General features: G+C 47.2%; 1 protein-coding gene across 1 annotated transcript; it reads right to left on the reverse strand.

Annotated features, from left to right (window-relative positions):
• Window positions 1-15776, reverse strand: SUN5 (Sad1 and UNC84 domain containing 5; the record flags this gene model as incomplete). Its single annotated transcript, XM_084246658.1, has 11 exons — window positions 1-129; window positions 1168-1254; window positions 1687-1854; window positions 2347-2462; window positions 3249-3327; window positions 5147-5255; window positions 6073-6107; window positions 7223-7272; window positions 9163-9224; window positions 9595-9661; window positions 15554-15776. 11 exons carry the CDS (start codon window positions 15774-15776, stop codon window positions 1-3), a joined length of 1125 nt encoding a protein of 374 aa, XP_084102784.1.
• Between the last annotated feature and the right edge of the window lie 1314 nt (window positions 15777-17090).

The raw sequence follows: 17090 nt of genomic DNA on the forward strand, positions 1-17090 counted from the left end.
CTAGTTGGGCTGCTCTCTGGGGATCACGGAGCCGTGCACTCGGACACGGTATAGGCAGGTGAAGCGTGGGTTCCCCCAGTTGCTGGATATCTTCACCTTGACTGCACCAAAACTCCGGGGGGGCTGGTTCTGAAAGAGAGCAAGACATGGGACAGCTCACGCACAGGGCCCAGCACCTGTCCAGAGGGGCGTTCGGGAGTGGAAGGGAACCTTCTCATTGCACAGGTGGAGAAACTGGAGCTCAGAGAGGGGAAAGGCCTGCCCCAAGGCTGTGCAGGAAGTCAGTACACAGGACCTGGGGCAGACAGTGCTGAGGCCAGGAGACAGACTGGGTGTCCTAGCCTTGGGGCCCTGGCACGGACGTGCCGTGAGGCCCCGGCCAAACTACTGCCTCTCTCTGGGCTGCAGTTTCTCCCTTTATAAGATGGGTGCAGTGAGATCTGCTTCCCCAGGTTCCTGGGAGCATGAAACCAGGCCTGGGGCTGCACGGCTTAGCAGCACTGGCACTACTAGAAGTTCTGGAAGTGCAGTCCTTCCCTGTGGGCCCCTTTGGAGAGGGCATGGGGCTGCTAAGGTTATCATGATGCTTGCCCAGTGCAGAAGGGGGGCTTTGATTGTGGAGACCTCACTGGATGGCCTCAACCTCAATCTCCAGGGATTAACAGAAGGGGAAACTGAGGCCCGGAGAGTCAGGGATGGCCCGAGACCATGTAGAAGTTGTGGGGGATCAGGATTTGGACCAGGGCCAGCCTGAGTCTCAAGTCTAGACTTTGCGAGTCTCAGGGCCATTCCAGCAGCCACCCCATCTGTCCTGATTCTGTCCCCAACTCCTGCTCCTCCGAGGCGCAGTTTATCCACTGGAGGTTGGAGTAGGAGCTCTCTGTGGGCCTCCCAGTGTGGAAACTCTTAAGTTTGCAGCCAGCAACTCTAGCTTGAAGGGCCCCCTCCGGCTCCACACCCGCTGTCCCTGGGATGTCAGGTCGGAGGTGCATGGACCTCCTCGGGACACTCGGCCACAGGCAGCGGCCCCATCCTTCTGACTGCCAGTTTCCTTGTCTGTTAAGTGGGCTAGTCACTGCCGTGACCCTGCTGGGGCTGTCGAAGTGGGTCCCCTGCACACACTGTGCATTCAGTAGGTGCTCAACACAGCCAGCTCTCCTCAGGTACCTGCAGCTGGAACGTCTGAATGATGTTTTCAGGCTGAAACTGAAATGCCCCTAGGAACACCTCTTCTTTGGGGGAGCCTTCCATGCCCTTTGGAGTCAGAGCATAGGAGAAAGTGTCAGAGACAGCAGGGAGACTTGCCCACCTCCCAGGGTGGGGAGATGCCTATCTTTTTGGAGCACTGGACTGAGAGTCAGAAGGCTGAGGGCCCATGTCAACTTCGCCATTGAGTTGTGAGATCTGACCCTACTCTGGGCCTCAGTTTCTTTATCAGTAAAGTGGGGACTCAATGGTCACTGAAAACTAAATTGGCTCTGAAAAGCTGGGGTTGAAACAGAGTGGCTGTTTACCCCCTACCCTTGAAGGCTGTGACCTGACCCTGCCCATTTCCAGCCTTTACAAGGCCTCATCCAGCCCCTCCAGCTGCCTGGGTTGTGCAGACAGATTTGTCAGACCCTGGGGTACCACTGCCACAAGGCTGTTCCCTTAGTTAAGCAATGTTCCCTGCCGGGGCGTGCTAACGTAGATGACGAAGTCCTTGGGGGCGGTGTCCAGGCTGCCCGACAGCGAGATGGTCTTGGGGATGTGCTGCAGCGTCAGGTTGGACAGATAGACCTTCTGGGCCAGCCGGATGGTCACCTGGCCACGGTCACCTGAGAAGGCCCAGCAGTTGCCTGGCGTCACGTTGGGCTGGAAGGAACAGGTACAATGGGAGCCGTGCTGGATGGGGGTAGTGGTGAGGGTGAATCCTCATCCCACCCTGGTGCCCCTAGATCTCCTCACACCTCCTGGATGAGCCAGATCCTTCCCAACTATCTGCAAAGCTTGGCTCCTAGCGCCACCGACTCTAGGAAGCTCCCCTGATTAAGGATGAGCTTTCCCCTCAGCCCCTTAGCCCAGCACAGTGATGCCAGAGGCCTGCTTGGGCCGGTGAGGGTTCCCTGATCCTCAAGTCTTAAGCCAAAACAGGCTGTCAGTGCCCTCTATGCGTCTATGCCAGCCCCCCACCTGCAGGGGCCTCTGCTTCTGTCTAACCTTCTGTCCTTGCCCCGACTCTTCCCCAGCACCCCACCCTGATCCATGCCACCGGCTCCTAGCCCTACCCCCATCCAGGCTTTCAGCTCTGTCCCCCAGACCCTGACCATCCCTTGCTATTCCCCCATCCTCCTGCCATTCCCCTGCCTCCAGGATCACGTCCGGGGGCTGTGCATAGTTCCACAGCCGGATCCAGTTCCAGTAGGAGCGAGCCTTGTCATAGTTGTATGTGGCTGACGTCTGCTCAAAGTCGATGGTGGCCCCTGTATGGGAGATGGAGGGTTCCCCATCAAGCAGGCACATTTCTGCCCGGTGGAGGGGAGCCTCGCTGATGGGGTACTCACTACATGCCAGGCAGGCACTTTGGCTGAATCACCGGTCTCCTGGACCTCTGTGTTCTCTTCTGGGGAACGGGAGTAATAATAGCAACGATGATAGCAGTGGTGGCTGTGTCTGCTTTCTATGGGCGTTTTGGGGTTGAAATAAGTTCATACTTTGACATGTTTTTCAATAGTGTTTGGCCTAGTGGAAGTGTTCACTCATGTCAACCTGGTAATTATTTCTGTGGCTTCTGTTACACCCATTTCCCAGAGGAGGAAGCTCAGGTCCTGATGTCCTCTGACTTTATCTCCTTGGGCTTAAGCCTGGAGGTGCCTGGGTCAGATCAGCTGGCCCAGCGTGCCCTTCACTAAGGGCCAATCTGCCCTGCAGCCCACAGCCCCATCCTCCCTGCTCCCATGCAGCCTTCTTCACTCTTCCTGCATCTTCTCAAGGTCGCCTTCACTTAGGTTCCCTCAGTCTGCAATGCTTTTCTCTCCTCACCAAGTCTCAACCAAATGTTCTCTTCCCCACCCCTCTGTCCTGGTTCCCTCCAGTCCAGCAACCTGCTTTATTTTTCCAGAACACTGACTCCCAATGGCAATTGGGCCTGTGTTGGTTTGTCTCCTCCACCTGGCTGTGACCCCAATGTTTAGGGGATGAGCTCAGACCAGAACTGAACTCTACCTTCTGAAGTTTCTGAGGAAACCTGACGTGGGCCAATCACTCACCTATAGACTTCAAGGCAAAGTCTGGCTTTTCAATGTAATCTCCTTGTATCATCTTCATTATTTTCTGGGCCATTCTTTGCTGAGAAGGCAGAAAACACAAACTTTGCCCTGGTGTCTTTTGCAGATCACAGCCCCTATGCGTGTTCACACCAGGTGACATGTGGCTGCAGGACACCCTCTTTTCCCTGCCTGTAGAAGCTGTGCTGGTCCATGCTTGGGGCTACCTTGAATACTTCCATGCAGTGTTCTGTGAGGAAGCCCGAGCAGCAAGCAGCACCCCTACCCCACCCACTGGGTCGACTCCGCCTTCACACCCACTGTGCCAGGATGTCACATGTGAGGCCAGGCATCTGCTCTGGGGCTTTGGGCTAGTTACTGTCCCTTTGAGTGTTGGTTTTCTTGTCTGTGAGGTGGGGGGACAGTCATATCCACCTCTCACAGCTGTGAGGATTGCCGCTAAGACTTGTGAATGCCTGTCACCTGGGCACACTAAATCAATATGAGTGTGATTAGAGGCTGAGAATCCAAATTTGCTCTTGGCAGAGAAGGCTGCCTTTGGGGTCAGAGATTTTGCATTAATGCAGGATTGGGAGACAAAACTGGTGACTTAAAAGGCCTCAAACTTATAGTTGGTCTTTCCCATGAGGACATTGACCAAATTTTTGAAGCTACATAGGCAGACTAAAGGGTTAAGTGAAAAACCTCTAAGTAAATTTTATAAAAAATGACAATCCAGGTCTGACTAAGCTCATTCCATGTTTATGTACAAGTGATCTGTGTATTTCATTTTTCTCATGAAAAACAGGAAGTAGCTTTTTCTGGTAGAAGTTACAACTACCTAGAACATCTACAGTTCTTTTGTATACAAAGTCCAGAAAGACCCAAAGACGCATAGGAAACCATATTGTTAATATTCCAAAGAAAAAATAGACAATAGATAGAGACATAGGTGATACAGACACCGAATTTAGCAAAGATTTAAAAATAATTATGACCAATATGTTAAATAAAACAAAGGAAAAGATGGATAACATAGGTGAAATGTTGGCAATTTCACTATGGAATTTAAAATCTTTGGAAAATAAATGTATATTCTAGAGCTAAATAATGCAATATATGCAAGTCAGAACTTGAAAATAATTTTATTTTAATTTTGGGGTTACATTTTGCCCTTCCATATGTGCAATTAAGAACTTAATGGAAAGATTTAACAGTAGATGGACAGAGCGGAGTATAGGATTATTAGTGAACCTGAAGAAATAGGGGTAGAAAATATTAAAAACCTGAGTGGAGGAAAAAGAATGAACAAAACTTAGAGGAAAAAAGAATAGGAATTCTTTTAGGAATAGCCCTTTAAGAATGTACTCTGCAGGTCTAGCATAGATGTAGCTGGAGTCCCCGGGGAGATTAGATAATGGGAAAGAAGCAATATTTTGAGAGATTATAATTTCCCAAAACCATTGAAAACATCAATCCATAGATTCAATAAGCTCTACAAACTCATAAGCTAATAAATATAGAACACTGGAGACTAAAAGAATATCCAGCAATCTCCCAAGAATAAAAAAAGACCACGCTCAAGGGACCAATAATCAGAGCTCCGCTAGAATCCTCAACAGCAACAGTATAAATTAGAACACTGTGGAGGATTTCTTCAAAACTCTCGGGGGAAGTATTTCACAATGAGATTTCTATACCCAGACAAATTATTCATGAGTTGCAAAGGTAGAATAAAGGTGTTTTCAAACATGCAAGTTCTAAATTAATATGTTTCCACTTATTTCCCTCTTTTCCTGGATGTTACTGGTGGATATGCTCCATTAAAACTTAGGCTATGGGAAGCAAGGCATCAAACAAAGAGAAGTTAGGCGTTTGGGGCAGAATGGCCAATGTCTAACCTCATCTGACAAGGCTTCCATCATCTGGAGCTTGATAATGAGCTGGTTCATGTTGCCTCGGAGGTGCTGGATTTCCCCAGTGTGATGCCGCACCTTCTCCTGGTACAGCCTTACAAGGAAAAAGACATGGGCTGACCCACCCGTGATGCTGCTACTGTCATCCTCGGCTTCCACCTTGGCTAGTCAGCCCATAAAGAACTAGTTTCAGGGCCTCCCTGGTGATGCAGCAGGTTGAGCACAGCGCAGTGAAGCTTTCCCAGCCTCTGCAGTGCAGGTTCAATTCCTGGCCGGCTGGGAAAATTCCCACATGGCGCGCAGACCTCTCCTGCCACACCCACTGCTCCCCTCAGCAGTGTACTTCGGTCCTTCTGCCTGTTCTGCTCCCCACTCTGTCTCTGTGAATTCCTCACCCTCCTGTGCTTCTGGTCTGTACCCCAGTGCTTGTATAAATAAATAAAAAAATCTTAAAAAAAAAAAAGAACTAGTTTCACATTTCTCCTCTGTCTTGTGCCCACACTTGGACCTTCTTCCTGCTTGGAATATCCTTAAATCCAGCCCATTTCTTCCAAATATTTTGACTGCAATGAAGGATGCTGCCCCCAGGTATCTTGTTGGCTAAAATGTCTTGTCAGCTACAATTTTCTGAACACTGACTATGGACTATTGAAAACACTACACCCTCTTTAAAACCCATAATCACCCAGAACAAGATGGATGTTATACCCCATTTCATAAACAGTGAGTTAAAGACTAGAGAGATGAGGTGACTTGCATAAGGTTAGCTGGGAAAGAGGGGTGGGAGTTGAGATTTAAACCCAGATCGGTCTGACTACAGAGCTCACATTCTTAGTCAGTATACACCCCAGACTCTGGCTATATCTCCAGCTTTTAGATGATAATAGCACTATTTGGCATATTCTCCTTACCGCAAGCTTTGCAGTGGACTCTTTATGCTGCCATCCTGGTAGGGCGTTGAGGAAAGCAAGGAGTCTCCTTTAGATGGCCTAATCTGGGTTGAAAAGCGCTTCATCCACCCATTCTCCCACAATCACAAATCCGTCCATTTTCCTGCCTTCCTATTTACTCTCTCAGTAATCCATCATTCACCATTCACCCCAAGTCCAGTTTACCCTCCTTTATACCCATTTATCTATATTCCCACCCATCCACCCTTCCATCCACTCACCTACCTGTCCCTCTCCCCTTCCTTTTATCCAAACTCCTTCATCCATCTATCCCCCCTTATCCTTCCGCACACCCATCACCCCCCCAGCCTCCATCCACCCATCCCATCTGCTCTCCCACTGATGATTCTCTAATCCATCCAGTCTTCCTTTCACTCGCCCACCTAGCCTCTCATCCACTTTCCTTTCAGTCACACTTCATTAAGCACCCCAAATTAATAGTGGCAACTCTGTGCCTGAACTTTAGGTGGTAATTGTTGGAGTAAAACAGACATAGCTCTGCCTCCAAGGGTTGCCAGTACAGTGGAGGAAATAGCAGCAATTACAGAAAATTGTAGACCGAGAAAGGGGAATGTGATTACTTTAGCCAGATTATTTCTGGAGGGCGGATCTTGGAGTTTAAGAGGGGGGGACAGAAAGGGTCAGAAAAGCCTCTCACATCCCCTTTCTCCATAGGCTTTCTGAGACTTCTTGCTGTCCTTGGGGAGCTCTAGCAACTGATTTCCTTGTCCTTCGACCCCAAAAACCACAACACAAATGGTTTCATCTCATTTGACCAGGAGAACAAACTTCCTTGAAAGAGAAATGTGTTCCCTGTCCTCATCATCCTTTATGTGGGGTCCTTGAGAAAGGAGAAGGTGACCTCTGGGAGTGACAGACAGGAGAGGCATCCTGGAGGAGGGACTATTGCATCTAGTCTTTGAAACTCACTTTAGCAGGAGACATGGGTTCCAGTGTGTGGCAAGGCAAGAGCAGAGAGTTGGAGCTGGAATAATCAAGAACTGATCAGGAACTGATCAGGAACTGATTAGGATCCAGATGTGGTGAGAACAAGGGGAGATTATGGAGGTGACAGTGACTGGCTGCGATGTCTAAGAGCAGACATACTCACCTGCCAGACTTCCATTTTGGTTGGCATGTGGATAGAAAGCACCCAGAATCCTGTGGGGCCAGGGAAATGAGAATGGACCATTTAAGATGAAAGGTTAAGAGTTTAGGCTCTGTAAGTAAGGCATCTCGGTTCAAATCCTAGTTTTGACACTAACTAGTATTGTGCAATTTCTATACCTCAGTTTTCACCTCTGTAAAATGGGGATAACAACAATATCCACTTTATGACTGATCTGATATATGTAAGGTCTAGCACATAAAACAAAGTGTTGCTCCATCTCTGGAGGTTGTAAACAAGTATACTCCTTTCATTCAATACATTGCACATGCTTGAGGCTGAAGGTTATTTATCATTCTCTATGAAAAGGATAGAGTTGGACCCTTACCTCACACCACATGCAAAAATTAACTTAAAAATGGATCCTGAACTTCAATGGAAGAACTAAACTCTTAGACATCTTAGAAGAAAACATGGGAGTAAATCTTCATGACCTTGGGTTAGGTAATGGTTTCATAAACATGACAGCAAAAGCACAAGGGACAGGAGATAAATTGGACTGCATCAAAATTTAAAAATGATGTGCTGCAAAGAACACTGCCAACAAAGTGAAAAGACAATGATATGAATGGAAGAAAATATTTGCAAGTCTTGTATCTGGTAAGAGATTTGCATCCGAACTTCATAAGGAACTCTGATAACTCAATAGTTAAAAGACAAATAACCTATTTAAAAATAGGCAAAGGTCTGAATATACATTTCTCTAATGAAAATATGGAAATGGCCAATACATTCAAAACTCAACATCATTAGTTATCAGGGAAGTAAAAACAAAACTATCCTCTAGGAAGAAAAAAATAAAAAACAGATAACAAGTGTTGTGAGGATGTGGAGATATTGAAACCCTCATACATTGCTGGCAAGAATGTCACTCTGGAAAATAGCTTTTGACAATTCCTCAGAGACTAGACAGAAAGTTACCATGTGACCCAGCAAGTCTGCTCTTAGACATATACCCGAAAGAATTGAAAACACACATCCCATAAAAATGTTACAGGAACACACAAAGCAACATTATTAGTGACAGCCAAAAAGCTGAAACAACCTTAATATATATCAACTGATGACCAGATATACGAATATGGTAAGACATACAATGGAATATTTTGGTCATGTATAGGAATGAAGTGCTGATAGAGGGTGGATGAACTTTGAAAGCAGTATGCTGAGTGAAATGAAAACACAAAGACCACCTAGTGCATGATTCCATTGTGTCCAGAACAGGCACATCTGGAGAGAAAGAAATGCATTAGTGGTTGCCTTGGTCTGGGGGAAGGGAGGAGTAATGACTGCCAGGGACTGGGGGTTTTGGGGGTAGTGAAAATACTGCAATTTGATGGTGGTGATGTATGCACTGAATTGTACATTTTGAAAAGGGTGAACTTAATGTGTGTGAATAATATCTCAATAAAGTCGTTATTTAGAAAACTCTTATTAGGTGGGTAAGTGTCCTAGGACTCACTGCTCATTTTCTGATGAGGGGCTGATTCTGCCTCCCTCCCAGTCTGGTACACTTGACTGGAGGGAGGCCATTCCTTGGCCTGAGAAAGCAAAGCAGTGGTGTGGGAGGTGGTGGTGGAGGAAGAAGCGAGGAGGCCAGGAGGAAACCACAGAAACCCAGTAATAATTAATTAACTTAACATGGTTTGGGGAGAGCTTTAACATTTTCAAAATTTTCCTTAGCTTTCAAAATTTTTTCTTGGTCATTTCATTTAATCCTCACAGCATACTCATTAGACAGGTGGGGAAACTAAGGCTCATAGAGGGGCTGAATCTTGCCTAGTGCCATGTAGTTAGTGCCAGAGTCCTCCCTTTCCCTCCCCAGGAGGGGCTAGAGCTCAGGGACACCTCCACCTGGGACGGGGCAGGGCCTGGAGACGCACCAAAAACACAGAGGACCAGAACACCTGTCTTTTCCATGACCTTCTGGAAGAGCAGCTTGCATCTGGAAGACAGGGAATGTGCGCATATTACAACAGATGGATACACAGATGAATGGTTGGATAAGAGGAGAGGTGGTGCATGACCACACAAGTTTCTCGCTGCCCAATAGATACACAGCAAGGAGCAGATTGAGGGCAGCTCAGAAAGACTGGGCGAGGCAGGATTCCAGAGGGCTGCAGGCTGAGGAGCTACAGCAGAGGGGAGGCACAGTGGGTTCTGGAGAAAGAGCATCTTATTGAAGCCAAGTGTGGGATAGCTTATCCCTTCCTGTGTTCATGGGAGGTTCAAATCCATGAGGGTGCAACATGCCCAGCAGCTGAGTGGTCCCAGCCCTGTAACCCGAACCCCCCTCCTTGCCTGTCCCTACTCACCTGCAGGTGTTGAACAGAACTTGTTGGGCCTGAGTCCTCAGGAAGCAGGCCAGGCAAGTGATCCAGGCTGCAGAGGAGACAGGAAAGCAGTGAGTGGGGCACCTCATTACTATCCTACAACAATCTGTTGTTCTGGGACGGAGGGAGATCCTGGAAGGGGGAGGCCCCCTCCACTTGCCCCGCACAGCCCTGCTCTGTTTGTTGGTAAGTACCGGCGTAGGGTGAATGTGGTCGTGTAGGTGACATGCTTGCATCTGGCCGGTCAGAGAGACTTAACAGTGACTCCAGAGCAAGACACTCCTGGGACGGACAAGTGCCCATTCCCGAACCTGGGAGCTTCTCAAGGTCAGAGTGGAGTGCGTGGAGCGAGACAAAAAATAGGAGCTCAGAATGGGTGAGCAGGACACATGGACGGAGGGAGGGCTGGGCAAGAGGAAGCAAGAGTGGCTCAAACGGCGCGTGACTGGATGGAAGTGAATGCCAACAGCTAAAGCACGGGAATTGATGAGAGGCCTAGTGGGTGCATGAATGAGCTAACAGAGTGCGTGTAAATTACAACAGATGGACACAAGGACAAATGTTGGATAAATGACTGAGTGGCTGAATAAGTGGAGAGGTGGGTGGACGACCGCCTAGTAGGTGTCATGAGAACTATGTCCCTATGAGGGTGGGTTGCATAAACTGTTCTCATGACTCAATCAGCGGCCTCTTGGCTCGGTGACCAGGCCGGGGGCAGTGGAGGGGACCTCCAGAGCTCAATCTCTCACTCCTGCCACCCGGTACAAGTTTCATCCCCCCACCCCAGGTCAGCCTGGGCTGAGGCTGGGCCCGTTCCCCAGGCCCGCAGATGACCAAGGTAGCTTTTCATTATATACGTACACAGACACCCCAATGTGGCTTGAGTCAGGCCTGGGAGTGGGGCATTGAAGCGGGTAGGCAACGGGGAGACATCACCTGTAGAGAGCATGGGGATGCACGTCACCCCTAATCTCTGGGACAAGGCGTTTACAGATAATGGGGGGCACCTGGCACTTGGTGCAAGCATCCCTGGCCCCCGTGTCCTGCCCCTTGCTGGGTGACCCTGGGTTGCCCATTTGGCATCTCTGAATCTCGGCCCCTTACGGCCCGCAAAGACCCCGGGGCTCTCCTTTCTCCACCCTCATCACCTGGACGGGCTGAGTTGTCCTCTGATATCCTGCTGTTGCACCGGTTTCGTTGGTTGATCCTGGGGATGACAAGATTCACAATTACGTGTTACAAGGAATGGGGTATCCCTGTGCTCCAGACGATACTGAGTTGCAGAGAAGATTGCCCAAGACCGCCAGCTTGGAGTCAGGGACAGACCCATGTCTGGCTGATCCCAAATCCAGTTCTCTTTTGAGGTAGGACTCGGTTTGCTGTGGCAGTCACAGGTGGCCGTCCCCTGAGCCCCACTGCCTCCTTTTGCTGGCAGGAGGCTGCTCTGTTCCCCTGTCCACTTCTACCCCATGAGATTTCAGACCATCTTGACTAGCCGAAGCCTGTTGCAGTGCTCCTGTTCTCCTTGCTGTGATGGGAATCAACAGAGATGAGGGGCGGGTGTGGGGGGCTGGGACATAGAAGAAAAGTTTTCTCGTTGCTAGAATGAGACCCACAAGAAGCAATCCCCACTCTCCATCCACTCGCTGCAGCCATGCTGGGTTTGCGATTGCCATCTTGTGCCTGGGAGAAGAGGCAGGAAGAAGGGTGAGAAAATGGTGGGAACCTGGGTCTTGGCGGTAGTGCAGAGCCGGGGGACTCAAGTACTCTGGAGCCCCCGGCCCAAAACATCTGGGCATGAGGTATATTTTCTCTATTTCTTTTTTAAAAAAAGATTTATTTATTTATGCATACAAGAGCTGGGGTACAGGCCAGAGATGCGGGGAGTAAGAGGATTCACCAGAGACAGAGTGGGTAACAGAACAGGCAGACTGACTGAAATAGCTGCTGAGGGGAGCAGCGGGCGAGGCAGGAGAGGTCTGCTGTGCCATGTGGGTAGCTCCCTGGCCAGGGATGGAACTCCTGCTTCAGTGGCTGCGGATGGCTTCATCGTGCTGAGACTTAACCCCTTGAACCACCAGGGAGGCCCTGGGGGGGATTTTTCTCTATTTCTTAAAGCAATGTTCTCCAAACATTTTTTAATTATACCCCCATATAGTTATGTTTATTCATTAAGAAATTAAACATGTAAGCCAAAAACAAAAGCCCAGGACCTGATGGATTTACAAATGAATTCTACCAAACATTCAGAGACGAATTAGTGCCTATCCTTCACAAACTCTTCCAAAAAATTGAGAAGGAAGGGACAATACCAAACACGTTCTATGAAGCCAACATTACACTAATACCAAAACCGAACAAGGACAACACAAAAAAGGAAAACTACAGGCCAATCTCCCTAATGAACACTGATGCAAAAATCCTCAATAAAATTTTAGCTATCAGAATCCAACAATGTATCCATAAGATAATTCACCACGACCAAGTTGGATTCATTCCAGGGGCACAAGGATGGTTTAACATCCGAAAATCAATCAACGTTATCCAACACATCAACAAAAAGAAATATAAAAACCATATGATAATATCAATAGATGCTGAGAAAGCTTTCGACAAAGTGCAACACCCATTCATGATAAAAGCCCTTGAAATTCTTGGGATACAAGGAACATACCTCAACATCATAAAGGCCATCTATGACAAGCCAACAGCCAGTATCATTCTCAATGGTGAAAAGCTGAAAGCAATTCCATTAAGATCTGGAACAAGACAAGGATGTCCACTCTCACCATTGCTATTCAATATAATACTGGAAGTCCTAGCCAGGGCAATAAGACAAGAGAAAGACATCCAAGGAATCCAAATAGGAAAAGAAGAAGTCAAACTATCACTATTTGCAGACGATATGATATTATATATAGAGAACCCCAAAAACTCCACAGAAAAGCTAATTCAACTCATCAATCAGTTCAGTAAAGTGGCAGGATACAAAATCAACACGCAAAAGTCAGTAGCCTTCCTATACACAAACAATAAATCTGAAGAAGAAGAAATCAAAAAGACCATCCCTTTTGTTATTGAAACAAAAAAAATCAAATATTTGGGAATAAATCTAACAAAAGAGGTAAAGGACCTATACAAAGAAAACTATAAAACACTGTTAAAAGAAATAGAAGAAGACACAAAGAAATGGAGAGACATCCCCTGCTCATGGATTGGAAGAATAAACATTATTAAAATGGCCATCCTTCCAAAAGCAATATACAGATTCAATGCTATTCCAATCAAAATTTCAATGTCATTCTTCAAAGAAATAGAACAATTATTGATGAAATTCATATGGGATCACAAAAAACCCCGAATAGCCAAAGCTCTCCTGAAAAAAAAAGAAGGGAATGGAGGCATCACACTCCCAGACTTCAAACTATACTACAAAGCCATAATCATCAAAACTGCATGGTATTGGAACAAGAACAGACCTACAGACCAATGGAATCGAATAGAAAATCCAGAAATAAACCCACAGATTTATGGTCAACTAATCTTTGACAAAGGAGCAAAGAATATGCATTGGAGCAAAGAAAGTTTGTTCAATAAATGGTGCTGGGAAAACTGGGTCGCTACATGCAAAAGAATGAAGCTTGACCACCACCTCACACCATACACAAAAATCAACTCAAAATGGATTAAAGAACTAGACATAAGACCTGAAACCATAAAATATATAGAAGGAAATATAGGCGAAACACTATGTGATTTGCACATCAAAGACATCTTTACAGACACATCACCCAAAGCAGTGATAGTGAAGGCAAAGATAAACAGCTGGGACTACATCAAATTAAAGAGCTTTTGCACAGCAAAAGAGACAATAACAAAAACAAAGAGAAACCCCACCAACTGGGAGAACATTTTTGCACCCAACACTAATGATAAAGGACTGATCACAAAAATCTGCAAAGAGCTGATGAGACTCAACAACAACAAAGAAAATAATCCAGTCAAAAAATGGGCAGAAGAGCTAAAAAGAAACTTTTCTGAAGAGGAAATGCAAATGGCCAACAGGCATATGAAAAAATGTTCAACATCACTTGTCATCAGGGAAATGCAAATCAAAACTACCATGAGATACCATCTTACACCAGTGAGAATGGCACATATTAAAAAAACTAGCAACAACAAATGCTGGCGAGGGTGTGGAGAAAAAGGAACTCTTCTGCACTGTTGGTGGGAGTGCAAACTGGTCCAACCACTGTGGAAAGCTGTGTGGAGATTTCTGGACCTACTAAACATAGAGCTTCCATATGATCCAGCAATTCCACTCCTAGGTATTTACCCAAAGGACACAGAAACATCAATTCCAAAGAACACCTGCACCCCTATGTTTATAGCAGCACTGTTTACAATAGCTAAGCTTTGGAAACAACCCAAATGCCCAAAAATAGATGACTGGATCAAGAAGATGTGGTACATATATACCATGGAATATTACTCAGCATTCAAAAAAGATAAACACATGCAATTTGCAGCAACATGGATGGCGCTGGAAGGGATCATGCTCAGCGAAATAAGCCAAAAAGAAAAAGAAAAATACCGGATGGTCTCACTCATAGCAGGAATCTAGAAAACTTAAATAAGGGACCAGGAAAATGAATAACTATAAGATAGTGAAAATCAAAATCAACAAAAAACTATGAACCAGAGACACTTTTAGGGGGGCGGGAGGGGAGGGATTGGGGTCAGAATGGGGGGGGCTGCAATTGTATGGGGAATATAACAATAAAATTTATTTAAAAAAAAAGAAATTAAACATGTAAGTAAAACATACACCCAGTTGTGCTAATTGGGTCTATGCATATATATGTATATGTGTACACATCTTTTATATATTACTGAGGGATATAAATTAAAAGAGGAGGAACTCCATTGTGTCGGCAACTCCACACTGATAAAGAAACGGGAATCGTGGAGCAGGATGCTGCTTGGCTTTTTTATTGATAGAATGATCCAGCATTGTTGTAAGGGGAAGGAGGAAAAAGAGAAAAGGGAGGGGTGAAACTAGAAAATGTGCTGTGTCATCTCTAGTTTTAGGGGTCACGAGTTTTCCCCCAGGTACTTCTTGATGACTTGGTATTATAATTGAAACAAAGCCCTAGACCCCCAGCCATGGCTTCAGTCTCATCAACAAGGGGTGTCACTGAGCAGCCTCTTGGGTCCCTTGTTAGACATCAGTCAACAGCCCCCCTGGGCATTCCCGGTCCTACCTCTTGATGCATGCCCGTCCCAGGGTGATCAAGCTTTCTGCTCTTGATTGATTTGAAAGGCACCTTGCAGGGTTGGGCTCCTATAACTGATTGACTGAGCAGTTCTGACCTTGCAGATTACAAAAGTGGTGGCCCAGCAGGCCACTTAGGGTTAGCAGACCCACATTCTATTTATGTATATACTGAAGTTTTAATAATTTCTCACCTCACCAAATGGGCTGCTTTGTTCTGTATGCCCTTTTGGGATATACACCCCATCTGGGGGCCCGGAGCAGCTATCATTTTGAGTTGGAGTTTCAGTCCCTGAAGCCAGAGGCTTCCCACAGATGTCTCCCTCACTAGACAGGGACTCACAAGTCCCTGGGGGCAGGGAGCACATCCATCTGGTGCAACATGGTGCTCCCAGCATACTGCCCAGTGCCTGGCATATAACAGGTGCTCCACAAATAAGGGCTGACAGGGTAACTGTCCCCCACTTCCTGGCCAGGAGACCTCAGTGGCTGCATCTGAAAAATGCAGCTGGTAATGCCACCTACTCACCTCCAAGAAATGACAGGGGGGCAGCATTTTGCCCACTGTAAAGAACTGGGTGGCGGGAGGGGCTGCTGTCCTCACCTCCTGGTCCTGGCATGCCTGGAATTGTGCGTCACCTCTTCACGTGGGTTACACGGGCTCACAGGATTCCTTGCGGTCCGTGGCATTGGTTTTCTTCTCTAGGAAGGGGAAATGGTCGCGGGGCTCTCTGGGAGGTGGCGGGGAGGAAGTAGCTGCAGCTGCTACCACTGCCTCCTGGCGTTCCCTGGAAGATGCTGTGTGGAATCTACCTGGGTCAAGTGGAGCTGAAGGCACTGTGACCTCATAGAGCAGGCGTGTGCACAGAGGGCTGTAAGGCTCCAGCATGATCCTGGAGCCTCCCCTCAGAGGAATCCATTCTGACCAAATTTCTGCTTTTTGAGATGGGAAAATTGAGGCCTCAGGACAGGAAGGGCCACTTCAGGGTCTCAGAGACTGGGCAGGTGTCATCCCTGAGGCTCCAATATCCAGGCTATGCATTTTCTTGCTTCCAGAGCCTTCCTGCCTTAATCTTTCTTGACTTACCATCTTCACAGGTTTTACGTGGCTGCATTTTATAATGCTGAACTTCTTACACTAGACACTTTGCATAGCACAAAATAATGTATACGTGTGGTTTAATGAAGTCCTACTCTTTACTGGGGAAAAAGAAAAATGTCAAGAGTAGACATGTTTGGTTCAGTTTTTTTCTATCAGCCCTACCTACGGAAAGCTTTTCTGGACTCTGAAGCTAAAATGTACTCACTTTTGCCTTCTAGTGGCAGTTGCTCAAATTGCAGGCTAAATACCCATGGCCCCCAAAGAGGCCAGTGTACCTGAACATGTGAATATGTAGATTTCAGAACAAAGGGGAATTAAAACTTGCAAACAGGATTAAGTTTGCTTATCAATTGACCTTGAAATGGAAGCATCCTAGGTTACCCAAGTGGGCCTAAAATAATAAGGTCCTCATAAATGGTAAGGGAAGGCAGACAAGGGAGAAGAGATGCGGGGGGTGAGAGGATTCACCAGAGAAAGAGTGGGGAACAGAACAGGCAGAAGTACACTGCTGAGGGGAGTAGCAGGTAAGGCAGGAGAGGTCTGCTGCACCATGTGGGTTGCTCTCTGGACGGCCAGGGATCGAACTCGTGCTGCAGAGGCTGTGGACTGCCTCATAGTGTGGTGCTTAACTCCTTGTGCCAGCAGGGAGGCTTGATAATCTTCCTCTTTTGTGTCTCCTGGCTGTCATCCATTGTCCCCTGTGCTGGAAATGTTGAGGAAGAGGAAGTGTTCATACCGAGTGCAAACACTGAGAGCAGGTTTGGTCAATATTTGCACCCCTGTCCGCTGACTCTGCTATTTGCCTCAGCTATGGTGAGGGCCAGGAGGAATGGTCTTAGGCATTGGTGGACAAATGAGGCCAGCAATAGGACACTGGGGAGCCTGCAGCTGGCTCTCTTGCTCCTTTTTGCCTAGAGACTAGGGAGGGTGAGTATTGACTGGGAGGCAGGGTTGGTCTAAGAGAGGTCAGGCCTCTCAGGGGATGGCTCAGTGGTGCCTGCAGTCCCTGTGAGCTCAGGGAGAAATAGCAGGGACCTAGTACAGGGTGGAGTTGAGCTCTTGTCTGGTATTTGGGTTGGTGTGGAGTCAGTGAGAGCCATA

Source organism: Talpa europaea (genome assembly GCF_964194135.1).
Source record: "Talpa europaea genome assembly, chromosome: 11".
In the NCBI taxonomy this organism is placed as follows: domain Eukaryota; kingdom Metazoa; phylum Chordata; class Mammalia; order Eulipotyphla; family Talpidae; genus Talpa; species Talpa europaea.